The sequence below is a fragment of the Parus major genome, chromosome 5 (genome assembly GCF_001522545.3).
Source record: "Parus major isolate Abel chromosome 5, Parus_major1.1, whole genome shotgun sequence".
Classification (NCBI taxonomy): Eukaryota; Metazoa; Chordata; class Aves; order Passeriformes; family Paridae; genus Parus; species Parus major.
Window position 1 is genome coordinate 40,157,548 of NC_031774.1, and position 15,417 is coordinate 40,172,964.

The following is a 15,417-nucleotide window of genomic DNA, read 5'->3' on the forward strand; positions in this document are numbered from 1 at the left end:
GGCACCTCTTGCAGCAGGCATTGGCTCTGCCCAGGCCAGCTGTGCCTCCAGCTGCATTGATTATACAGTCAAATTTCTGACATGCCTGTCTATCCTGAAGAAGTGATCTGAGGTGATGGTGAGCTGAATCCAGGTTTTCCAAACCTGGAAAACACTCCAGTACTGGTAGACAGAAACTGGGTCTTAGAGTTTGATTTGAAATGTCATCTTTTCTCCTGGCATAAAATTATGATGTTACTTGGAGCTTTGTTTCCAGAGCTAGAAAGGAGATTTTAAGTCTCCATGAACAGTACAGCTGATACCTAGGTAAAATTTTGTTGCCACATTTTGCTTTCTTAGGCTTCTTTCAGTAGCTTCATATTCACAAATTGACTTATTTCCTTGGATGTTTAGTGACAGTGGGAGCATAAAGGAAGACGGCAAGAGCCATCAGTAAATTGCAGTCTAGTGCATATTACTTCTAGTGCATACTGCTGATAGATCAGTCCAAAATATTTATTTTTAATATTTTTCAAGCCCATACTGTGGCTTGAAGAGAAAAGGAAAAATTATTTCTCTTGACAATAATAATCTCAGTCAAGTTTTCTGTACTTTAATAAAGTGCTTGGTTAATCAAGGTTTTCTCAGACAAATCCATCCCACTGAGTGTTTTATATGTTCCCTGGAGAAGAAAATCATAGTATCAATGGCTGCTACAGGGATGACCTATGTGGGTCTTCAGTATTGAGTAAATCACTCAATATAGCACTGGATGTTTTGGGAGAACGTCTAATGACAATTTTAAATATCAAACTCAGTGGATGTTGATAAAGAGCTGATACTTGAAAGTTGTCAGTTGGAAGGACAGGTTCTCCAAGTCTTGAAGGACTCAAAATATTGATCTTAGCTATGAGTTCTGGGGAATTCTTAATTAGTGAACCACTTTCTCCTTTAGGAAATGCTATGACAAAGTTTTTTTCTCAAAGCAGCTTTCATAGCACCTGGACTTAGTGGGACTGTATGGCTTTAGCTGTTCATGCTCAGAACTACAAAGATTGCTTCTGTTGTACTGGTCAACAATTTCCTCCTTGCAAATGAACTGAAATGAATGGTTCCTTATGAACCATTAGGAGTACCAGCTGATCTGTCTCTTTTTTTCCTCTCACTAATCGTAAAGCTCATCTCTGGTCTCAAGCAGTTCTGGAGGATAACATGATTCTGTGATAACAGCCTCTGTGGCATTCAGCAGTCTCTTGTTAACTCCTAGGGCCTCTTGTGTGGGTCCAGTGTGTTAACTCCATTGCCCAGTGAATATAGAAGATTATTAAGGGTACTGTGTTGACAAACTAATCTATTGTATTTTCAGCAGTCTGATGATACACAGGTTCAGGTCTTCTTGTCTTCTTGCCCAACACAAGCAACTAAAAGACTGGACTAAAGAAAATCTTCCAATTAGGTACAATAATTTTTAAATGACTGATGGTAAAGACAGACTGAGCAAAAGAGCTGAAATATAGGCCAGAGGCTGTGCATTCCCCTTAGCTGGTGGATATGCAGTAAAATAAGTAGCAGACAAATGAAACTTTGGCACACAGAGCTTGCTATTGCCCTCGCCTTTCCTCTTGTGAAGTAAACTGATAAACATGCCCCATTTCTTTTTAACTGATAGCAACTCTGGAACAACTGTTAAGGTGACTGGCAACATGTTAAATGAGTCACTGTGCTAATAGTCTGTGACACTGTATATTGAGTCTGCATGACCAGGTTTTGGTAGTGGAGTGGTTATAGGGTGGCTTCTGTGAGAAACTGCAAGAAGCTTCCTCCATGTCCAGCAGAGTCAATGCCAGGTGGCTCCAAGATGGATGTGCTGCTGACTAAGGCTGAGCCAATCAGGAATTATAGTAACACCTCTGTGATAATGTATTTGAGAAGAAGAAGAAGTTGTTGAGCAGATGTAATTGCAGCCAAAGAAGTGCAGGGTGAAAATACATGACAGGAGCAACTGTGCAGGACACCAAGGGGAGCAAAGGGAGGAAGTGTTCCAGGTGCCAGAGCTGAGATTCCCCTGTAGCCCATGGTGAGGCAGCTGCCACCCTGCAGCCCTAAGAGGACCACAGGGCTACAGAGATCCACCTGCAGCCTGTGGCAGAGACCCACACCAGAGCAGGTGGATGCCTGAGAGGTGGCTGTGAACCTGTGAGAGGCCTGTGCTGGGACAGACTCCTGGCAGGGACCTGCAGAAACATGGAGAGAGGAGCAGGTTTGCTGGTGGGACTTGAGACGCTGTGGGGACCCATGCTGTAGCAAGCTGTGTCCAAAGGACTATATGCCATGGAAGAGTGACCCACATTGCAGCAGTTCGTGAAGAACTGTTACCCATGGAATGGACTTATATTGGAGTAGTTTATGGAGGATTTTCTCCTGTGAGAGGGTCCCCACACTGGACCAGGGGAAGGGACTCCTCTCCCTGGCTGGCAGCAGAAATAATGAGTGATGAACTGACCATAACCCCCATTCCCCATCTCTGTGCACTGCTCTGGAGGAGAGGAGGTAGATCTTAGGCAGGAGGCAAGAGAGGGATGGGGAGAAGGTGTTTTTAAGATTTGTTTAACTTCTTATCATCCTGTTCTGATTTTGTTAGTAATAAATTCAATTAATATCACCAATTCAAATCTCTTTTACACAAGACAGTATTTGGTGAGTGATCTCTCCTGTTTCCTTATCTCAAGTCATTAATCCTCAGTTATATTTTCTCTCCCCTGTCCAGATGCAGAGGGGAGTGTAGAGGGACTTTGGTGGGTGCCTGGTGTCCAGCCAAGATCAACCCAGTACACACTTGAGAACTTAAAACTTTTATTTGTGAATATCTGGGGAGACTAGAAAGATCTGGCTCCAGAAACCTTAAGAGACATGGGACTGGCATGCTGGAGCTCTGACATCACTTGCCAGTTAGATTCAGCAGGACAACCAAAGTTAAAAGCTCTTTGGTGTAATGAAGACAAGGTTGCTGCCAGGATGGCCCCATAAGAGGACTGAAGTGCTTTTTAGTCCATGTTTGCTGACTTTCAGTATAATCTCCAAGGGTTCTTTATTCCCCTGGCTTTCCAGAAAAGAGCTGAAAAATCAAAAAACCCACATGTGGACGTGTCATTGTTACAGACCATCTTGCTGTTTGTTGTCTGACATGTTTCCATAGATTTAAATATCAAGCAGGACACAGAGACTCCACATAGATTTAAATTTTCTTCTTCCTTCATTTTTATTGGACAGGTAGGTCATTGCTTTACTCCAACTTTAATAGTTTTGGCTAGTCTTTAAATAACTCAAAGAGAGCTGTATGGACTCTGCTGTTGCTGTTTATGCTTTCTATCCATGCACCTCCTTCTTGTAAAATAATTTGCTGCTCAAGAGAGAAAAACCCTTTTGGCTCTGCTGGGTCTTTGAGGTTTTTTGAGCAGAAAGTGATTAGCAATGAGTTTTCTTAACTTTCTTTGTGTCCATTCAGCCAACAATCAATGAAGTTAACCTGAATTGTGTTGTCATACCTCATACTGCCTGATGGCTCTCATCATCCCTACACACATCAAATCACTTCTGCTCTCACTGGGGCCACTTTCTCTGATTGCTCTCAACCTCAGCTTTTCTTTCAGTCCAGGACTGCTTGTCCTCCTCCAGCTATATCCTTACAGTTAATGAGTCTTCTCATTCATTCAGTCTGTCTCCTTGAGAGTATTTTTAGACTGTGATCATCTCCCTTGAGCTGGCTATTTCTTAAGATAAATGCTATTTCACGTCATCTTTCCTCCTATGTTCCCTGTGCCTTATTACTTTTACATTTTAACTCTATATCCTCTGAGGATATCTAATGAAGACATTTTGGCATGCAGGCCTTCAGGGCCACCCAGTAGTGCAGTATGGAGAGGAACACCCTCTACTACTTACTTTTTATGAGATTCTTTCTGTACACAAGAACAGATTTCTGGTTTACTTCAGAGTTGCACCCCCTTTGCCATTGCAAAGACTTCTGAGACCTTGGAGGTGACATAATTTTTTCAGATAGTCACACTTAAAATAGACAAGCCACTAAGCAAACATCTGTGGTTTCTGTGCAAAATCTTTAGCAATAGGGAGCTTTTACTTCAGACACTAGCATTACCAGAGAAGAAATCTGGTGGTCATCTGATTTTCCAAAGCCAGAGAAGCCTAAGTGCTTTATTTTTAAAACCTTTGCAAGTATTTAGACATTGTCACAAGAAATCATGTTCCAAAATATATTTGCTATTGCAGCTGCTATGTAATGAAATGCAAATAGTAAGTAATGACTCTTTAAGCACAGAAGATGAGAAGCTTTTATTATTTATCCTTGGAAAACTTTAGAGGCATTGAACAGATTTAGAATTTGTGACATTGCCATTGAGCTCAGCCTTCATTTACTAAATCACAGCTAAGAGCAAAGGTTCTGTTCACAGTTGTTGAGCCCTGTTAAATTTTCTTGCCAAGGATTTCTGTAAGAATAGAAAGGTATGATAAGGAAGGGATGTCAGGGCAGTTGACTAATTAAAAAAATACTCTTAACTGTTTCTTCAGAACCACTACCCCAAACAGGGCAGTCTGCACACTGGAATGAGCAGAGAAATAAGCCAATATACAGGGTCAGTCTAATGTTACATTTTTATAGCTCTTTCCATCCCAGAGGATCATAACTGTAAAGGCTGTATCCATCTGAAAGTCCCACCACGGCTGCTGAAATCCAGTAGTTTGCTGCAAATGAACAATTTAGCTGCATAAAATGGTGATGCAGCAATTTCCAGCCAGGAACACAGGTGCCTGACAGGAAGAATAGTTGTGCGTGATTGTGCTGCAGTGACTCAAACTGGGATCTATCTGTGCTTGTGCAAGGACTGAAATTTTGTGGTAAGAGCAGACAGCTGTTACCCTGACACAGGGGCCAGGCATGATCCAGCCCTGATGTGAAGAGGCAGCAGGCTTCATGGGCAGCTAATGTACTGGGTGGATTCTGTCCTTGCAGAGTGGCCCACTGAACCTCTGAGTTGTTTTGCCCTTCTCAGTGTGCAGCCGTAAGGAGCTTTACAGCCTGAGACACTGGGGCAGCAGGTGCCAAGTGCCATGAGCTGCCTGAGACTGCAGTGTCCCTCAAAAGCCAAAAGCAGAGGGCAAAGATGTCAAACCATAATTTCTGCTAGTGGGAGGTAGCTTCTGCCTGAAATATAGAAAGCCTGTTTTCCTGAAATCCACAAAAGTGGAGAAGTTGGATCAGCAAGAATAATCCTGTGGAACAAGAATAATCCTTCCAAGGCAAAGTGTATAGCATGAGGCTCTGGCTCTGGTTCCAATGTCTAGGTGACTGTCTGCTCACCTTGATATCATTTGCCAGGAAGGAAAAATTTATGTTGAGATGCTGTTTGTGGGTGATGATAATAGCTTAATTTTCCCATAGCTTTGAATTGACAAGCTATGACTTTGGTAGTGTAATTTATAAATAGAAATGAGAATGGGTCTGCAAATTGGTTATTAGATGTATTTTTAGATTGGTCATTACATTAAAGTAGGGAGGATGGAAGGACTTGTCAAAAATCACATGATGAATTATTGGGAAAGGTAATAAACTAATCCTAATTTCTGCCTTTGACACATCTGTGTGTATGCTGTAACAAATGTACAGAGACAGCTAGTGACAGCTAACTGTCAAAAAGCACAATACAGCTCATGTGAAAAATCAGAATACCTTTTATTGTTCACTGTTAGAGAAAATACAGCATATTACACGTGGAAACAATGGTGTGTTCATGCGAACACACACAGTGTGGAAGGATGTATATCCTCCATGTTTTAGTTATTCAGCTAAGGGTTTCTCCAGTATATCTTCAAGGCTAATCTGCTCATCACAATTGACTTTGTTTGTTATTGATTCAAACATGTATTCAAGTGTTAAGTGGTCAAACATGGTTACAGAGCCTGTAGGAATGAGTGACTCCATTCTGGATTGGGAGAAACACAAGGATAAAAGCAAGGTGCATTCCACTATCAGGAATGCACCAAGAGCCTTTCTGAGGAAGAAATAACATTTTTCATGGCTTGTCAGCATACTCCCCAGCCTATTAAAGAGAAGCAATGGATTCCTATCCAGCCCACATAAGTTGATGCAGTTTGCCAAAACAGGCTTCTCATTGCAGCTGCTGGGGAGTTCAGTGCTATGATCCTGGTAGAGATGTTATGGTATCCTTTGTTAAGGCATCTAAAAGCATAGGATCTCAGCACTGGTCTAATGGGCTGCTGCTGCAGCTAAAAAACTAGTGACACATGAAGTTGATTAGTCCCTGTAGTAATTCTATTAACATTCTTAATGGAGTTATAACATGGTTGATTTTACCCCTCTACAGCAATGTGAGAGGGAATTGCCCTGGAGGGCCTGTAACTAAAGTGTGGCAGGGATGTCTGTCAAAAAAAGAATTTTTCTGTTTGTTTTAGTGCAAAATGAAGTCCTCTGACGGGCTGGAAAACTTCCCTGTCTTCTGGGGTTTTGAACTCTTCACAGCACTAATGGTGCAGGTGTCCCTTGTGAGAGGGTGATGCATCAGGGCTCTGACACAGCAGCAATGCTCTTGGCACCTTCCCAACTGCTTGCTGTGTGGCCAAACTTCCTTCTGTGTCTCTCAGAGGTATGCACAGCCTGTCTCATCACACAGCTTCTCAAACACAGCATTTTCATTCACCTTTGTGGTTTCCTCTCCTTGTCCCTCCATCTGACCATGATTTATCTGCTTGCTGCTCCCCATCAGAAGGGCAGCTTTGCCTGGGCTCTGTCATTGGACAAAGGATTGCTAAAAATAGGTAGCAGAGGTACAGTCTTGACCTATCCTTGTATAAGGAACAGATCAAGAACAGAAATGAGAAAATTCTCAGTTTCTGTTTTCCTCATGATTTTCTAGCCTGTGGAGAGGTTTTCCTGATGCATTAACTATGTTCATAGCCTGTTCCCAGGATAGCTTGATTGCATTGCATTTCTGTCATTAAGGGCTTGTCAGTACTGTGAATCAAGAATCAAATCTTGAGATGGAAGGGACCCACAAGGATCATTGAAATCTAACTCTTTGCCCTGCACAGGACAATCCTAAGAATCACACCATGTACCTGAGATCATTGTCCAAACACTTCTGGAATGATGCTTTCATGTGAAGCTACCTCAAGTATATAAGAGCCAAAAAGGCACTTCACAAAAACTTCCCAAAGACTAGACACCATTTTTACAGTCTTCCACAACAGCCCAGGCTCCCACTGCAATTTGTTAAGACTATATAAAGAGACTAATGGGGCTGGGGGCTGGGGGATTCAGACAGGAAGCCAGAGGGTCTGACTAAGTTTTCTGCTAGTTCAAGACTGTTGCCACATATGCAGGTGCAGTGATGTGACTACTAAGCTGCAGTATCTCATCTACATGGTTTGTGATTTCCATGTTAATATGCTAAATTTATTCTGTTTGATAGCCCATCCTTTCCTCCCACAGCGGCTGCAATCCCGAGAGATGGAGTAGCCCAGCTCTGTAGTGATCCAGGAGACGGTGGGAGAGAACAGGGAAGGTGTTGTGTGCGTGGGATGCACACACATGCACGGGAATTTTATTTCTCTTTCTGCCTACGGTAGCTACTCTCCACGTTCTGCACAGGGATGAGAAGTCCTAGCAGCCACTTCTTGCCAAAGACTTCTTGCAGGTTCTCCCTCCAGGGCCGGGCTCTTACCACCATTCCTTTCCGCACCTGGTACCGTGTCTGCCCACGCAGGATCAGCAGCATCTGGTGGCAGCAGAAGCCGGCGCAGGCCAGTCCAATCCCAAGCCAGAGGTAGAGCATGAGGATGACAAACATCTCAGAGCTAAGGAGAGCTCCTGAAAGCCAGAAGGGAGGGAGGACAATAAAAGAAAGAGCTTAGACATACCCAACATGTGGTGTAACACAGCCCCAGGAACCAACAAACCACCTGTTTTCTCTGGCTGCAAGCTGGGAGGTAGGAACAAGACAGGCTGGTTGCTCTAACTATACTAAATTATTTCCTTTGTAGTGTCTGATACAATGGATCAGCTGTGGAAATACTAAAATGATAATGGTCTCTTGTACACTTCTCCTTTTGCTGTAAATGTGAGGATCTAGATTACAGGGACAAATTCAGAAAGAAGTAAAGTCTTCACAATAATAAGACTCCAACACAATTCTGAACAATGATTAATTTGTTTAAGGATTTACCTGCTCATCACAGGGAATCTAAGATTTCTAGGATTTTGAAAAGACAAGTGGATCCTACAACATGTAGATCCTTCTAGAAACCTTACTGTTTGTATTAACACAAAGGCAGAAAGATATCAGATTTGTATTAAGGCAGAAAGATATCAGATTTCTCTTTTTCTCCGTCTCTACTATAGGAATATGTGTGCATATATATACACACACATATAATCCTAAAAAAAGAAAAATCAATAGTGACTTTCCTACCTTTGGGGCAAGGCAGTTTTCATGTGAATGCAAGAAAGAAACAGAAACCTTTCTAAAATACAATCCAAATTCCTTTTATTTGCTGCTGCTAGAATACTCAAAATGCTTTCAGTATCTGAAGGTGCTAATTCAGCTGGGGGGTTTTTAGTATATAATTGTGATGAATATATCTGAATAAAAATATTCTGCAGCCCTTTCCTCTAAAATGATTTTAGAACTCCTTCTGGAAAATATTAGTATAACAGCAGGTGTCACTGAGTGACCTTTCAGTGTGTAAGCAGATCTAAACCCATTAATATAATATTGTCTGTGTGCCCATATGATGTTTATGCACGTATTTTGTGCATGTTGGTATATTATTAAACACCCATATTTACACACAGGAATATTTACACAAAGGAAATTAAATGTGTGTCAATACTGATATAAATAGTTTATATCTTTTCACTGGTTGCTATAAGGTTTAGAAATAAAAAAAAAGCTCTCACATGCTTCTGTTTCTCTGGAAGAGCATGGGCCCTACAAGACCAATTGTGATCAAGCAGGGGTTGCATGGGCAATAGAGGTGTGCTGCCTAAAAGAGGCACGTAGGTGCTTCAGGTTTTAAGCTCAACAGAAGAGTCACTGGATATGCATCTCTTGCTTCCCTTATGCAGAAGGCTGGATGAGGTGGTATCCCCTGGTTTTGCAGTCTCTGAATCTCATCTTTTCCACCTGGCAGTGTTCTAAGTGAGAGATTGGGGCAGACTCCTCTGAGGATAATTTATAAGGACACTGACTATAGCCTCAAGCTTTCAGAGACTGTCTTCACTTGAAAAAGGTGCAGGAATCATTCAGTTTTCTTCCTAAATGCAATGTCATCTTTCCCTTCTTATTAGATCCCATTCAGCTCAGTGGGCTCCGTATGCAACACAGCAAGAGAAGAACAAGCCCCTTAGGATAATGACAAATCCTCATACCAATTGTGTCAGAAGAACTTAATCTACCAGGTAGGGAGCCGAGAGCTAAATACTGGATTCTCTTTCCATCTTTTGCTGGACCAGAATGTGACAGACATTTGGTTTTTTCCCGCAGCTGATACTGAGATGGGATATGGAGAGAGACATTTTCTTTAGACCCTTTGCAAGGCACCTGTAAGCTTTATTTATCTGGCTTGCTGAAATTCAACATTCAAGAAGTAATTACCCTTGTTTCCCCTTGAAAATATTAAGCATCTCTGAGCCATCCTTTCCAGATACATGATTTTTTTAAACTTTTTCTTCAGGCTACCTACATAAAGCATTTTCTATAATTTATTTTGTGTAGTCCAATATGACATGTTTACAGTAGTGCTCTCTACTGATGAGGGGATGATTTTCCCCTCATCCCCACGGTCTCTTTTAGTGTTGGATTCTTTTTTGCTCTAAGTGACCCAGTGTGATCTCAAGCTCATATTGCCATATATTATCCATGCCAGAAAAGCTGTATTGTAGGCTGTAGTTATCAACTTTGGGTCAGATTCTGAAATCCATGTCTAAGTACAGTCTAGGCAGAATGAGCCAGCTGAAAACTTTCCCAGCATGAAAGCAGGGAACACTTAGTTGACATAAGACCAGCAGATTAACCCTTCATCTTCCTTTACTACTTCTGCAGTACAGTGGGCATGATGGAGAAGAAGAAAGATAAAGTTTTTTCCCTGCTATCACAGTCCTCTGTTTGGATCATACAACAACCCTTAAGTAATAGTTACATTCACTGAAAAACACTGTGTGAGCAGCCCTTCCAGGTAACTGTTCAAGACTTTTTCTTTCTTGCAATGGAGGTTAAATGTGCTGGTAGAAACCCAGCAGGCCCTTCCTCCCAAGCAATCAGGACACCACATGCCTGTATCTTGCTGTGTGAGGCAGCAGTTCTCAGCAGAACTAGAGGTTTGCTGGGAGCTGCTGGAAGCTGCTACCTCTCAAGGGTGTTCTGGCTCTTAGCTCAGCACCCAGACCCATTGTGTCCCACTCAAACAGTGCCCACGTAATGTCTTGGCACCACAGTTGCTGCCACCAGAGCAGGGGTCCTTCAGTGTCTCTGCAAACATATGCCAGGACCCACCTCTGTGCAGATGAGCCCTCAGAGTCAGAGGGAACTAATTCCTTGATAATCTCCTCCCATATCCCTGCTCCCCCTCCCAAACTGCTGTGCTGAACAGAGCTTAGGCACAGGGGAAAATCATTCCCAATGTTTTTAATGCTAGTAAAGCTCATGCAACATTATTTACAAAAATTCTTCTATTTGGAAAAATGATTCCATAAAAATGTCATGGCAGGATTTCATGTTTATTGTCTTTCAGTGATTATCATGACAAATCTGCAAATTTGCCAAGTAGAGAGATATTTGTTTTCAGATGGCAACCTAGCCTGGAATCTGAAAGGCAAGCTGGGGCCTCTCTGGCTCCTGTATTCCCAGCAGTGGAGTCTCCACACTCAGATCTTAATCAACACTTCTGGTGACAGTGCACAAGCCAAAAGAGATTCCCTTCTTACTGAGCTCAGCTGAACCTGCAAAGCTAAAATATACGGGATACCTATTTTAGTCTAGAAACAGCTGATGTAAGTGTATGAAGCAGGAGCTGCATAGGGGGGAGATGGCAATTTTCTGCAGCCGCTCTCAGGGCAGAGTAACAGTCTAGGCTGTCTGCATAATCCCTTCTCTGAGGGCAGGATCTGTCTAACTCTTGGGTTTGGATGGAGAAAGGGTTGAGGTTGGAGAGTTTGAGGGTGTGTTGAAAAGTGAAGAGGCGAGGCTTCTTGCTCTGCAAGAGCAGAGGATGAGTTATGGGAGCAAAATCAGGAGAGGGAAGGAGAAGGGTTGTAGAGATTTACGGAAAGGCAGGGAAAGAGGGGACAGGGGAAGAAGTAGAAAGAAGGGTAAGGAATGGTAGGAAGAAGAACGAGGTATTTGCTTTTGGTGTGGAGCTTTTGCAAAGAGCAGCAAAGAGAATTTCCCCTGGCTCTTTGTGGACTTGTGTCCCATATTGGGGTCACAATACAGGGAGGTAATCACATCACATTAACTCCTCTCTTGGTTTCTGTTGCCTGAACCCAAATCTCCTGTGCTAAAAGCATGAAAAGATCTCAATAAATTTGCACTGCCAGGAGGCAGGAGGTGGGTGACAGTGAAGGGAATGAGTGGACCTGGATAAGATAGACCTGCTGGGATATGGGGGAACCTGCAGATTTGTAGGGTAAGAAACCCTAGAGGACCACCCCACCTCTACCACAGCACAGGCAAAAGATTGCCCATACCTGCAGTGAAATCCATCTCTTCTGTCTAATTACAACACATGCCCTGCACAACAGATAGTTCTGTTCTATCACCACCAAATTGGTTATGGGGCATTTTCCAGAACCTAATGCATTGGGAATATAGCTATGGATGTAACCTGGAGTGGGTCCCAGCTTCTATTTCAGGTGAAGCAAAGCCTTTTGAAAAGACTGTCTGTAGCCTCCAAAGAAAGCAAATTGCCCCTCTTTCCCATTTCCCTACCACACCTCCACACAGATGGCTATCCAAGGAAGATCAGGTCCCCCATCCCAAGAGCCCTGGAAGAGGAACATGCTCCTCATCTCAGAGCAAGGAGTCCTTACCTGAGAAGAACTGGCTGATGGAGTGAGGCAGAAGAGTGAGGAAGGCCAGTGGGTCCGCAAAGGACATGGAAAGTGTAGCAGAAATGTAAGCCATGCCTGCCACCAGGGAGTCAAGGCAAGCCAGGGAGGTGTAGAGGCAGAACATGATGAAGTTTCGCATGTTCCTGCTCCCGATGCAGTTCCCTGTGAAGAAACAGTGGTGGTCATGCCTCTGGGTGACTCTGGCACACAGTCTACAGAAGTGAGTGCTGGGCAAGGCTGAGCCAGGGGACCTGCTTCCATCCAGCCAGTCTGCCAGTTCGGCTCCTTTGCCCAAGTTTAAGTCCTTGCCCAAGTCCTCGGGGGAGCTCTGGATCACAAGGACGTAGTTGCCCAGGGCATTAGCTGAGAGGAAGAGGAAGAGGGCCCCATGCAGCAGAGCAGGCGAGAAAAGTTGGGTGGTGGAAGGGTCTCTGAACATGCTGGGGATGAAGACAAAGATCTGGAGGACGAAGGTCACTAGGGAGATGCACAAGAAGTAGGCTGGAGCGACAACATTGAGCAACCTGAGAACAAGCATTGCGGATTACGTTCCTGCTGGGGAAAGCAAGGAGAGAAGGAACATCACCGCTCCGGCTGCACACTTCATCCTTCCATTTCCTGCCGGGTCCCGGCCCCGCTGCCTTCGGGAAATGCCCTCCGGGGGCCGCTCTCCCTCGCCGCCGCCCCACGGCCCCTGCCGGGCCGAGGCAAGGGGACAGCCCGTGGGCAGCGACCGCTCCCCTGTTCCCGGAGGAGACACCCCGGCCCCGGCGCCAGCCTCCGGGGAACTTGCAGCAGCGGTGCCCCGGAGGGGCTGCAGCGGCTGGAAGGGGAGAGGCGGCTCCCGCGGTGTGCTGGCGATGTGAGCACTGCTCTGCTCGCCTAGCAGAGTCTCTCTGCCAGGCAGGGTCAGTTTTGGTATTGCATGAGAGGAAAAAAGGTGGTGCTGGAGGAGGGGGGAGTGAATTGGAAAGGAGGGGTGGGAGGAGGAGAAGGGGAGGGGGGAGAGGTTGCTCTAATCCACTGCAATACGGATCAAATCCAATGCTCTAATTTATCCCTTAAAGCCACGGATCTACAGATTACCTCTATGACCGCTGCCCTGTTCTGCACGAAATTAGAAAATATACAAAACAGCTGGTCAAGCGCTGTCCGGATGCAACCTGCGGCGCTCGGCTACCGAGCCGGGGCAGCCCCGCAGCTGCAGCCGCAGCTCCGGCCGGGCACGACACATCCCCGGCAGACGGACGGGCACCCCCGGCCCCGGGGCTCAGCCTGCACCGCCAGGGCACAGGATAGCCCCGCGGCCACACTCGGCGGGCAGCGAGCTGGGTGGCGGTGTGGGTGCCCCGGCACGCCGAGCACACCCACATCGGCAGCCTGAAGGACTCCCCAGGGCCGGTGTCTGCAGAGCCCGGCGGCCCCGGAGCCGCCTCGGCCCCGCGGCGCTGCGGGCTGCGCGCTCCACCTTGCAGTCCCCTTGTCCCCAGGCGCGGCGGGTGCCGCCCGGTTCCGGCGAGTCTGGAGCCGGCGGAGCCGCGGCTACAGCCGGCCTTGCCGAGAGCCCCACGGCAGCCGAGCCGGAGCCCGGAGTCTGCCCTGTTCTTCCTCTTCCTTTTCCTCTCCCTTCCTGCTCTTTTCCTGTCCCTCTTCTCTCTGCCTCTGCCCCGTGTCTGTCTCTTTCCGTCCGATGCCCCGTGTCTCTCTCTGTCCCTGTCCTTGCCCCGTGCTTTTCAATGCCGGACTTCTCCTTCTCCCTCCCTCTCTACAGCTCCCTCCCCCGTCCTGTTCCTGTCCGGTCGTCTCCCTTCCCGAGCCTCCCCGTGTTCCTGCCCCCGCCCCGGCCGGTCTCCATCGCAGCTGTCCCTTCAGCACCACCCGCACCTGCTGCAGCTCCTTCCACCTCCCACCGAGCACAACCCGGCCAGGAAAAGGGAAAGGTGTTCCTGGGCCCCTGAGGTCCTGACAACTCCCGAGGGGAGAGCAGAAGGGTGGGAAGAGGCATTCTGATGCTCCAGCTCGCAGAATACCGTTCATTCCCACGGTTTGGGTGAGGGAGGCAAGGTGAGGCTTCTGTGTGTCCCCATGCCTCCCCAAAGCTGCCCCTGTTGGAACCAGCATTGGAGGCAAGAGGAAATGTGGGGGGGAGTCGTTGCAGGTTCAAAGCCTCCCTTAACACAAGCAGGAAAGGCTTTGATCTAGGCAGGTGGTGCCTGGGCAGTAGCAGTAGCCTGATGCTGGTAGAAGTTTTGCAGACATGTGTTTGCTCTCTGACAGCTACATACCCTCACCCCCCTCTGCCCACCCACTCTCTTCTTGTACTGTCTACACGGGCTTTGTGCACAGCCTCTCCTTCTCCTGCACACCTACGTGCTGTACCCTCCCAGCTCTGATGAATAACATCCCTGTCTCCTCCACAGATGAGCCACCCATGACAGGGGAAGGGGAGAGAAGAGGGCTATTGGACTGCAGCTGTGTCCCCAGACAGTCAAATCCTGCACTGGTGAAAAGTCAAAGAAAAATGCATTTTATATAATCTTGGGTCCTAGGCTTACTGGCCAGCACCTCAGCACAGACTCTCGAATCCACAAGAGATTCTCCCTTTGCCTGAAGGTTCAGAGCAAAATGAAAGTGTGTTTCATGTCTCAGTTTCTAGGGAGAGAGAACTGGAGGAGAGCACGGCTGTGCTTGTCTCCTTCACGTGGAGGTGACTAACATGGAAGGTGATGACAGCAACAGAGTGTTCAAGGACTCTTTATTGGAAATAACTTTTCTCCCCAATAACTTTCATGGTTCAACATTTCTGGGAAAAGAAGGGGAAATAACAAAAGCAAGTGCAAACCAAGCCTGTAGGCACTGGATCTGCGGTGACGAACAGCTAAGAGACACCTCTGGCAGAACTGAAGGAGAAGCTGCTCAGAACGGATCTAGTTTTCACTCCCACCTCCCTCATTCTCCTGTCACGACTACTGAGAATAAAAATCCTCCAATATTCCCTCAACTCATCAATTTAAAGTAGTCTGAGCCTTGCAATAGAGATACATGACCCAGTATAGGTTTTATCTTTAAATAATCAGACAGTGTTTTCTCCATATTTTAACAGCTTACATCAAAATAATAATAATAAAAAAAAATTGCAGAGAAATCTTTTCATGTCATGAAAGACTCCCGACTGAGGGGACTGCATCTCATGAAAGACATTAAGCCTGCTGCACAGGGAACATCAAAAGCTGTAGCCAAAGCAGGGGGAGGAGGGGAAGGGAAGGGAAGGGAAGGGAAGGGAAGGGAAGGGAAGG

The 15,417-nt window shown here is 45.9% G+C and overlaps 1 protein-coding gene across 1 annotated transcript; it reads right to left on the reverse strand.

Annotated features, from left to right (window-relative positions):
- Positions 1–4,314: 4,314 nt before the first annotated feature.
- ZDHHC22 (zinc finger DHHC-type palmitoyltransferase 22) lies at positions 4,315–13,043 on the reverse strand. The gene is made up of 2 exons (XM_015631561.2): positions 12,101–13,043; positions 4,315–7,882 (listed from the first exon to the last, which is right to left on the reverse strand). Exons 1-2 carry the CDS (start codon positions 12,657–12,659, stop codon positions 7,617–7,619), a joined length of 825 nt encoding a protein of 274 aa, XP_015487047.1. The 5' UTR covers positions 12,660–13,043; the 3' UTR covers positions 4,315–7,616.
- Positions 13,044–15,417: the final 2,374 nt, after the last annotated feature.

Excerpts from the sequence above, each read along its gene's own strand:
- ZDHHC22 (XM_015631561.2), bottom strand. The coding sequence starts at position 12,659 with ATGCTTGTTCTCAGGTTGCTCAATGTTGTCGCTCCAGCCTACTTCTTG. Across the intron at positions 7,883-12,100 it reads CATCAGCCAGTTCTTCTCAG|GAGCTCTCCTTAGCTCTGAG; the intron begins GTAAGGACTCCT and ends TCTGGCTTTCAG.